The sequence below is a fragment of the Narcine bancroftii genome, chromosome 2 (genome assembly GCF_036971445.1).
Source record: "Narcine bancroftii isolate sNarBan1 chromosome 2, sNarBan1.hap1, whole genome shotgun sequence".
In the NCBI taxonomy this organism is placed as follows: domain Eukaryota; kingdom Metazoa; phylum Chordata; class Chondrichthyes; order Torpediniformes; family Narcinidae; genus Narcine; species Narcine bancroftii.
The window spans coordinates 330,547,592-330,558,696 of NC_091470.1; the positions used below are offsets into that span (position 1 = coordinate 330,547,592).

At 39.8% G+C, this 11,105-nt stretch overlaps 1 protein-coding gene across 1 annotated transcript in view; it reads left to right on the forward strand.

The window, feature by feature from the left end:
- Positions 1 to 7,106, forward strand: part of impa1 (inositol monophosphatase 1) — a 47,297-nt gene extending 40,191 nt beyond the window's left edge. Inside the window, exons 7-9 of the mRNA XM_069922051.1 lie at positions 2,702 to 2,810; positions 3,155 to 3,306; positions 5,409 to 7,106. Of these exons, the coding sequence (XP_069778152.1) occupies positions 2,702 to 2,810; positions 3,155 to 3,306; positions 5,409 to 5,527 (380 nt within the window). The 3' untranslated portion in view covers positions 5,528 to 7,106. The remainder of the gene's footprint in view (positions 1 to 2,701; positions 2,811 to 3,154; positions 3,307 to 5,408) is intronic.
- Positions 7,107 to 11,105: the final 3,999 nt, after the last annotated feature.

An 11,105-nucleotide genomic window follows, 5' to 3' on the forward strand; every position in this document is an offset into this window, starting at 1 on the left:
AATGCGAGGTTGTTGGTGCTCCATTCAGCCAAATTTTCAAACTCCCTCATATGTGCTGTCTCATCACCCCTTTTTATACAATAAAATGTCATAATTTGCATACCTAACAATAAATTTATGGTAATAAAATACTCACTTAAATTGGATTGTTGGATTTGAATTGCTAATCTAAATTTGTTTTAGATTCCTTCTATGGGGTTACATTGAAGAAAATACTGAGTTTGTCTTGTCAAATGAGGTACTTTATGTGTTTTTAACAATGGAAAAGATTTTTAATTGAAAATCTTTTAAATCTCCACATTAAAATCCAGACAATGTGGATTTTACTTTAAATTAATATTACCAGAAAGTTGGGAAAGGATGTTGTCTAGCAGCATGGTAGAACCATAGAACATTACAACACAGAAAACAGGCCATTCGACCCTTCCAGTCTGTGCCCACCAATTAAACTAGTTAGTTCTACTGACCTACTTTCATTCCATAAGCCATCAGACCACTCCTATCCTATCCTAATAAAATATGTGTGGAATTATTTTCATTGAATATAAATGCATGTCAAAGTCTAATCCATTAAAAAATTATAATTATAAACATTTTAATGATATTCAATAAACTTTAATTGTAATTTTATGTTAGATAAAGCACGATAGAAGCCAATTCTCGCCATTTAAACCCATGCTGCCCAATTACACCCAAATTAAACTACAACCCTGTATGTTTTGGATGGTGTGAGAAAACTGGAACACCCGGAGGAAACCCACGCAAACACAGGGAAAATGTGCAAACACATTACAGGCAGCACCAGATTCGAACCTGGGTCGCCGGCATTCTAATAGTGTCACACTAACCCCTTCGCTAATCGTGCTGCCCAAAATTGTTGGGTTTCTTATAAACAATTATTGAATTTCTCTGGCAATAGATACGTCTATGAAGAGAACAGAATTCTATTTGATCACCCTACCTTTTTTCACAAATATCAATTTTATTTTGATAGAAATAATTCTTTATCTGTTAGATTGTTCAGAATCCTTTTGAAATATTATATATTCTAGAACTTCCTATTCTATCACTTCTTTTGTGGAGCCCATCATCACAGAAATGCAGCAACTCAAAACTGATCAACACTGCTTTTTTCAGTGAATTGAGAGATTAGGTAAACCCTCAAGATGCTCCAAAAATGCTTTACTGGCAATAAAATACTTCACATTGTGGTCATTATGTATGGGGATTACTTTTGAACATAACAAGATTTTAGAAATAGTTTTATGACTATGATGTTAAATGACCCATTAATCTGAAGATTGTGTTTAATATTTTGTTTGTTAGATTAAACCACTGACAATGTCAGTCTGCTCCAATAGTGCATTAAATTAACAGTAATTTTCTTATAATCAATAATATAACTATTAAATAATTAGTAGTATCCTTTTTAGTTCCCAGTTATTTCTTTGTGTTTTCCTCGATTTTTGATGTTGGAATTTAACACCAAGAATATAGACAATTCTCCAGTGTGAATTTTATGTGCAGGTTGAGAATTTCAGCAATCTGTTTGATAGCTGAAAGCATTGTAGCCTCATCCAGTCGGCTCACCCACTGTGTTTGCGAGCATGCTTCGGCAAGCAGGAGAATTCTGGCTAAAGTTTCTAGATAAGTTTACTCTCAAATTGTGGCCCTCCAATTGATGTCTAATAACATAGCATGAGGCAGGAAAATAGCTTAATGCCTCATTAGGTTATATATTGACTGTGAAGGTTAAAAACCTAATTTTAACATGTATATTGATCTTTACTGATCTTACAAAGATTAAACAGAAGTGCAGTATGTGCTCATAGACCAGAATTCATTGTTGAGCCATATATGGGTACTACTTCTTGATCTTTCAATGTTTTATTGGAATGTGGTATGGGGCTAAAAATAAAGATCCACATGGAGTGGAGAATTAAAGTAATTGGCAGCTCATAAATCAGGGTCACCCTTGTGAATTAGAGGCATGTTCTACAAAATGTTAACCAATTCTACATTTGGCTTCCCAATGTTAAGCACTGAATGGCAGGCTCATTTGAAAAGGTACATGCAAATTGCTGCATCATCTGGAAGGAATATTTGGGTCCTGGACTGACAGAAAGGAAGAGTCCAGTACACTCAGGTTCCCGTAAGAGTGAAGGGTCAAATTTACAAGTTTAGGGAAGCTCAGAGTCTTAAACCCAGAGAACATACGTTTAAGGTAAGAGAAGAGGAGATTTAACAGGAACCTGAAAGTTAACTTTTTTTTTTAACACAGAAGATTGTATATGCTGCCAGAAAATGTGGTTGAGGCAGCAATATTAAAGGATAATTTGAGCAGTTAGATTGATAGATTTAGAGGGATATGGGCCAAACACAGGCAGGTTGGAGTGGTGTGGGTAGGATATTTTAGTTGGCATGGCCCTAAGAGCCTGTTTCCATGCCTTATAGCTAAATAAATGAGCTGGATTTGGACAGGATTTTTTGAGTCTTGCCAGACATGGGTGCTTGTGGCTTTAAACTTCCATCCTAAAAAGTTAAAAAAAAACTATAAAAATCCGAAGTCCACAAAGAATGTGGAGAAAATGAAATGAAATCTCAAAGTACCTGCTCATTAGTTTCTATTATTGACACATGACTACATTATGCTTGTTTGTTTCCATTATATGGAGTTGAATAATTGCTTTAAATTTTATAGATATAAGTAAAGCTCTTATTGTAACTGAGCTTGGATCAAATCGTTCACCGGAAATTGTGAAGTCAGTACTTTCAAATATGGAAAAACTAATTTTGATTCCAAGCCACGGGTAGGTATCTTTCACAAGTGAATTATGAAATTGATTTGCTGTTCGCTAAAGTAATCTTTTGTTTGTAATAGCCAACATAAGCAAGTTCTTAGTAGATTTGAGCAATGGTCTCGCTTTTGGAGCTAGATTTCAAGACTACCATTGATTCACAATGACTAAATTAATATTCCCAGATCATTAAAAACAATCTTTTACTGAAGTTTTGGGGACTTTACAATTCTGGTTATTTTTGTTTAGTTTTTCTGATGAGTTGCTCTGAAAACTAACTTGTATGACAAAATTGTAGGTACTGGAATGTGGAGCATTAACATTAACCTTAAAGACATTTCCTAAATATATTTCAGAATTCGAACTTTAGGATCTGCAGCTCTAAACATGTGCATGGTAGCATCTGGTGGTGCAGACATTTACTATGAAATGGGTATTCACTGCTGGGATATGGCAGCAGCTGCACTCATCGTCACAGAAGCGGGTGGCGTTGTGCTGGATATAACAGGTAACTTTGTTGTCTTCTATAAATAGTACATTTTAAGATATTTTCAGAGTACAGGTTTTAGAAAAAGGATCTTTTTTCCTGCACACCATTATCTCTAGAATCCAAATTTATCATTATTATTGTTTCTAATCTTTTTAATCCATGTGTTGTTATTGGGCAAGAGTCACCTTTCTCAATGTGTCTGCAGTTACTGCATGGACCCCTATACATTTACTATCCAATCTCTGATGATCTGCAATTTCTCATAGTTTATAACTCTTTACCTTTGCCACCTGAGCCCTCACAATGTCTGAATCAGATTATTATCAGCTTTTTGTCCTGTTTTGACCCTATCTGATGTTTCAAATCTACAGTTGTTGAAACCACTTCCATACCATCTATTTCTCTTTGTAGTAAATCACAAAATTCTGTAGGAAACCGTGGTTGAAGTAAAAGCACAAAATACTGGAGAAGCTCAACAGGTCAAACAGTGTCCTTTATGTAGCAAAGGCAAAGATACAGAACTGAAGTTTCGAGCTTGAGCCCTTCATCAAAGTGTGAGAAAGTGGAGTCAAGCATCTGAACAAAAGGAGGAGGGTTGGGGAGGTCTGAGGGTGGAGGTGAAAGGTGGGGGAGGTTAGAGAGAGGAGGAGGGGGATGGGGAGTTGAGGGGTAGGGAAGGTCAGAGGGGAAGGGCAGTAAGGGAGATCAGAGGGGGAGAGGTGGGTAGAAGGGGTAGCCAGAGGCAAGGGGGGAAGAAATGAGGTCTGGGGGTAGGGGAAAAGAGGAGGGCAGAGAGGGGGAAATGGAGGTGGAGTAGGGAGGGGTGTAGAAGGATGGGGAAGGAGTAGTGAGGGGGATAAGTGAGTGGGATCCAGTGGTAAGGTCAGGACTCGGGAAACAATCTGTGTTGAGAGCCACGTGGTGCAAGTCAGCAAGGGAGGCTCCAGCATCTTCTGCAGGTCCAGTGCTGGATTCGGTAGTCAAGGCATCAGGAGTTGCGGTGAGTAGGGGGTCGGGAATTTCTGCTTTCTGCTTCCTTTTCAGCCCATCTGCTTAAAAGAAAACCTTCATTTATTCCGAATTTCGGAATCATTTTGATTTTGGTCCCTTTAAGCCTGCCCGCCCTAGTTGCATTGCTGTCTCTTTGCCTTTGCCCACTCGAGTCACGCTGCCTTCTCTCCCCCTGCCAAGTCACACTGCCGTCTTCCCACCCGCCTGGGTCGCGCTGCCATCTTCACCCCCCCTGCCAGAGTTGCGCTGCTGTCTCTCTTCCCCCCCTTGCCCGCCCAAGTTGCCATCTCTCTCTTCTCTCACCCACCCCCCCCCCCCCACTGTACCAGCAACAGGGGAACGGCCACCTTCTCGGTTGGTAGTGTGGTTTCAGCTGCATGGGGGATTATGGGTAGCAATGATGGCCACTGAGCTGCCGCCGTCAGGCCGACTGAAAGCGCCGTGATGCTAGACAGGCATCAGTATAAAGCGATTCAGAGGCGCTTATAAAGTAGCGGAACGACATGGAGTATTCCAACATGAGTTAAGCGAGGGTCTTGCTCAGCAGGTAGGGTACTTGTAAAGTAATGGTACCACTAATTAGTGACGCAGAATGTGAAAGGATAGACGGGAGTTGAGTGAGGGTCACATCAGGCCATGTTTGGGGCCAAACTCCATCTTTGATGAGCAGATGTCATCTCCCAAAAAGAGTGCCGGTTTTTGGAGGTTGCCGGTTTTCGGAATCCTGGATAAAAGGTCAGGCACCTGTATTTAATTCCATGTTGTTACTAACAAAACATGAAATTTCAAGAACATCAGCATTGAGATTTATTATCTGCTAGGTTTACACACTGCCTGTAGAAGTAAGTTAAGTCTGAATAAAAGTAGAACACCCTTGAGTTTCTTTGTGTTCCTGGTCACATCTGCACTTTTTTCAGAGATGCTGCTTGACCTGCTGAGCTTTCTCTGTGTTCCCTAAATTTGTTTTGAAATTCTAGGAACTTTTGTTTTTGCTTTTTAAGACCTACAGTACTTATTTTCTTCCATAGTTTAAAGATTAAGCTTAAAAATATGACTCATTGTCTGAATAGTCCTTTTTTTTCAGTCTTGACGTGCTAATTTCTTTTTAGGAGAAGCATTTGATTTGATGTCACGCAGAGTGATTGCTGCAAGTAGCAAAGCAGTTGCAAAAAGAATTGCACAGGAAGTTCAAATAATCCCTTATCTGAGGGATGATCAGGAGAAGTGAGAATAAAATGTATTTTTTAAAGTATATTTAAACTTTAAATAAATGTTCATGTTGTTTGCGTATGTTTGAAGAACATATCTGTGCCCAATAAGAGTAAATGCAAAATTAGTCAGGTTCAATCTCTGATGAAAATTGTGGTTTCAACCATGGTATCATTAAATATTTTACTGTTTTAAAAACTTAGTGCTCCTGCTGAAGCTGATGGTTTGGAGTATTATGATCAAAGTTTGGATCCTTAATATCAGAAACTGTACATGTACTTTCAAGATTTTAGATTCTTTTATTGTCATGTAATAAAACAGATGTCATGTTACACAAAATTGTATTTAGTTGCCGTAAGGCAAAAGATTTCCCCATCAGAAGAAATTGTCGGCGCCCCTTACAGTCAGAGAAAGAAAAGCAAAAAAGAATCAATGACTCTCTGTGGATCCGTGCCCATCGTCTCTGCAAACAGGAGCAAAATGGTATAACAAGACATTTAATTTTTTAATGAGAGGAAATAAGTACATAAATTTGATACAAATGCAGTGTTGAACCAATATAGACATTTATATTGTGTAATGCAAATTGAAAATTGTTACGCCGTGTACTTTTCACATCAGGGCAACTTAATTATCCCAACTTACTGAGCTTGTCATCTGATTCCTAAATTTTTTTTTGCATTGAACAATTTTAAAATGATACTCATAAGACACTTTCAATTGTTTTAATAATTTAAATCGGCTCTTCTGTTACATGTGAAAAGGATTATTAAAGGTTGCTGAAGTTCTAAACTTTTAAGAATTGTTGGCCTTGCATTGTGAATATTCAACTGTTGTAAATTATGAGCAGCAGGACAACATGTATCATACCAGATTAACAATGGTGCACAGAATTTAGTGCTGGCTGTGGTATTTCTACAAGATATGACTGGAATTAAGAACAGAAGTACCAACGGCTAATTCAAATCAAATAAACAATTTGCAGTAAAGCAATTGGAGTTTATTACCAAGCACTTGTTGAGAATAAAGCAAGTCCTTCCTAAAATTTTGTGATGGGTAGTGTGCACCAGGGGAGTCGGAGAAATTTTGGAATGAAGTAATTTGCTCTATTTTTTCAATATAAATGGTATTCTTTTTAATTGGCCAATTTCTAAGTATACAAGGTAGTTTCAGCTTTGATTAATTAGGACAAAAATGTTCAATTTTCTATCCCTGCAAAATAGTCATTACAGCCATTATCATGACTAAACCCTGCCATTATTTTAATTTTCAAAGACAGATCTAGTGAATATTTGAAAGGGTAGATATGCTGGTAACCAATGACAAACTCTGGAGATGTTATGGCTAAAGGTGGTAGGCAAAATTTAGATTTATCAGATTTATTGTCAGAGTACATGCATGACATCACACAACCCTAAGATTCCTTTTTCCTACGGGCATGACAGAATTAGCACTAATTGGTAGTACAAAAAATAAACTGTGCACAGTCTAAACATGTAAACAAATAAAATAACTGTGAATAGATAACAAATGTAAACAATCTGACTGTACAATATAGAGAGAACAAAGAAAATCAATAAAGTGCCCAAGTAAGAGTCCTTAAATGAGTCAAGAATTATTATTGATTCTGATGGTGGAGGGGTAGCAGCTGTTCCTGAGCCACGTGGTGTGAGTTTTGTGGCACCTATACCTCTTATGGGAGCAGCAAGAACAGAGGATATGCTGGGTGGTGTGGGCCTTTGATGAGTGCTGCTGCCCTCTGACACCAGTGTTCCCTGTAGATGTACTCAATAGTAAGGAGAGTTTTACCTGTGATGTCCTGGACAGTGTCCACTACCTTTAGAAGGGCTTTAAGCTCAGGGGTATTGGTGTTCCCATACCAGACCATGATGCACCTGGTCAGCACACTTTCCAACACACATCTGTAGAAATTTGCCAGGGTTTCTGATATCACACCAAACCTCCGCAAACTCCTAAGGAAGTAGAGGAGCTGACGTGCTTTCTTCACAATGCCATTGGTGCGTTGGGTTTGGGAAAATCCTCCAAGATAGTGAGTCCCAAGAAGTTAAATGTTATCACCCTCTCCATCCAATGATCATTGGATGGTGTACCTCAGGCTTTTCTTTCCTGGTCAACAATCTGCTCCTTAGTTTTGGTGACATTGAGTGCAAGGTTGTTGTTGGTGCACCATTCAGCCAAGTTTTCAATCTCCATCCTGTGTGCTGACTCGTCCCCTTCCTTTATACAACCCACTACCATGGTATCATCTGCAGATTTGTAGATGGAGATATTGTCGTACCGAGCTACACAGTAGGTGTAAAGTAAGTGGAGCAGGGGGGCTAAGAAAACAGCCCTATAATGCTCCGGTACTGATGGAGACTGTGGAGGAGAAGTTCTTAACAATCTTCACTGATTGTGGTGTGGAGGTGTAATTGATCCAATTACACAGTGGAGTGTTAACTCCTAGATCTTGGTGTTTCCTGATCAGTTTTGAGGGAATGATGTGTGAAATGCCAAACTCTGGTCAATAAAGAGCATCCTGATGTATGCATCTTTGCTGTCCAGATGTTTGAGCTTTGTGTAGAGCCCGTGAGATGGTATCCATCATAGACCTGTTTCTACAATAAGTGAACTGGAATGGATCCATGTCACCAATCCGACTGGAGCTTCTCCTCCTCTGTTAATTACCCCTTCTCTGTTAACCCATTGAGATAATGAGGTAGCACAAATGTGCTACCTCTTCAATGATTCCTTTTCTATAAAAACACAACCTTTTCAGTTGCATTTCCATTCCTTTGCATTTTACAAGACCACTTTAATCACCCACTATTGACAGACTACTATGGTCTGGAATTCTGATACTATCTTCCAAATCAGTTAAAACTGCTCTCTTTGGTTCAACGAACTCTGGTATTCATCTCTGTGGGACCTCCTCTTCCAAAAGTCCAGATTTGATCATGAATTTATAATGCCCCTATATCACTAAATGGTAAGTGGCCTCAAAATGAGTGAAACTCCAGAAAGTTCAGTCTGGAACTTGGTGATCGGGCAAGGAATGTGAAGTCTTAATTGATGTACTGTACAATTACAGGTTGTACTTCTTTGATCCAACTATGTTGGCACCTGGCCATTGCCAGACCATTGAAAATGCTGGAAAACAGAAATTGACCTTTAAGAGAATGCTTGTGAGCACCATCACCATCTTCTGTGCTTCTTGGTCTCTTGGATGACATCCTGAGGGTTAAAATATAGCTGAATACAAGAAATTAACAGGATTGTATCACCAAAACATTCAGTTGCGGTGTAAACAGATTTGGGTGCATTAGTGTTGCTAACAGCGCCGACCTGGTGGCAGATTCAAACCTTGGGAGTTGCCGAACCACAGTGCGCCAGGATTAGAGAGGTACAACCTGTACATATTTGATATTTAACCTAACATCAGCCTCGAACTATTGAAGATCAAATTTTGCATACCTCTTTGTTCCTCCTGCTTTACTTTCTTTTTCATGACAGGGCGGGGAGTGGTTTCCCATCCTTACTTGATGCTTTTGTCCAGCAGAATATTCATCATATCAGTCTTGACTATCTTTAACAGGGGGTCATCACATCAGCAGATCCACAGGCATAAATGTACATAAAGATTTGTGGTTATAATATTGAAAAGCAGTGCTATATTTTGTGGATGGTTTTATTCATTGGTATAAAATAGAAATTAAAAAAATTTAAATTTAGACATCCAACACGTTGACAGGCCCTTCTGGTCTGGAAGCCCATGCCACCCAAATACCCCAATTAACCTACAATCCCCATATGTTTTGAAAGGTGGGAGGAAACCCGCACAGACATAGAGAGAACATACCACTCCTTACAGACTGCCAGATTAGAACCCAGGTGGCTGGCTCTGTCATAGTGTTGCACTAACCCACCGCTATGCAAACTGTGGTGCCCAGAACTAGGATTTTAAGTCCAGTATTCAACCTGTGTAAGATCCTGCTATCATCTCAAACTAATTCTGAACACCACATTGATGCTATATTTTCACATTTCATAGCAACTCCAAAAAAATGTCAAAATCAATTACAATGTGTCAGAATACACAATTCGACGCACAGAAGCAACAAATAAATAAAAGCTTTATTTAGATTGTAAACATTTCCATTTCACTACTATCTCAGAACAATTTAAAGTCATAAGAGATACAGATTTATAATTATAGATTCACATTGTACAACAAAAACTTTTTGGCCCACCAAGCCATGCTGATTATCAAATACCCATTTGCCATAAACCCAATTTTATTCTCACCACATCCCCAAACTCCTCAGTTTCTATAACTCATCTACACACTAGCAGCAATTTACAGTGTCCAGTTAATCTTGTGGTACAGGAGGAAACTAGAGCGTCTACAGAAAGCTCCAGTTTCCTCCTGTACCACAAGGTCACAGGGAGAACATGCAAACTCCAGACAGTCAGCATTGGAGGCCAATGCCCAAGCAGCAAATCCACCATCCACACACTCTGCCAACGCACAAAATTACTCCAGCAAGCTGTGATATTTTTTTATAAATTTGTATTTTAATCTTCAGTTTCCAAGAGATGTCAATAACAATGTAATCTCAGTACTATTTACTTCTGCATCCCATAATAATACAGGAAATATGGGTGTTACGCTTTGCCTTAAGATAGGGGTGGGCTACCTACAGCCCACAGGCCAGATGTGGCCCACAACTCAATACATTTGCCCAATCACCCTCAGCCGCTTGCTGTTCACCAGTCTAACCTGTCAGCCTTTGCCATTGGTGGCCCCGGGGACTGTGTGCTTGGATTAAATATCCCTTAGCAAAGAAAATACTTTGTTGGTGTATAAATGCCACCTGTTCCTTCAGGGGCAGCAAAATGCATTCATGCGAAATGTTCACTGAAGTCTCTCCACATCGTTATAACCAGGAATCGATTATCAACTGCATCACTTTCTGCCCCTTGAAAAATAACTCACCCTGGCACTTCCGGGAACACGCCTCCCCCTCAAGATGGGCCTGAGGCAAGCTGTGCATCAGTGGCCAGCTCTTGATCCCAGGTCACACCCACTGGTGAATGTAGAGTTGGGCAATCAATGGAGTGAACCTCTCAGAGCATCCCCAAAGCACCCCTTCCTCTCCCCTGAGCTGCTGCTCCCAAATGCCCTCTCCCCGCTCCCCAGAGCCGCTTCCTCTCCCCGCTGCCTGGAGCAGCCCCCCTGTTGTAAGTGTGCTGAATGCTGTGCACTTGTTCTGTGGAATACAAACTTCCACCTCGATAGACCCAGAGAGAAAGAACAGACACCAGTGTTCCCAAATCCAAAGAATGAATCCTTTTATTTACAATTAAAGAACTATTTATAGTATTTACAATACCCTCACTATCCATCTCACGCACGTGACTGGATTAGTTGATTCATGGCTCAAGTCCCAAGAACCAGCAACATCCATTGCTGGCAACAGTGGGGGTTACTCCGTTTAGGGTGTCCTAACACTGCGACCTTTAAGCTGGTTACTCGTATGAGTGGAGTCTGGGATCCACTTGGAAGGATTTCACTGGTCTCTGAACTTTGAGACCCT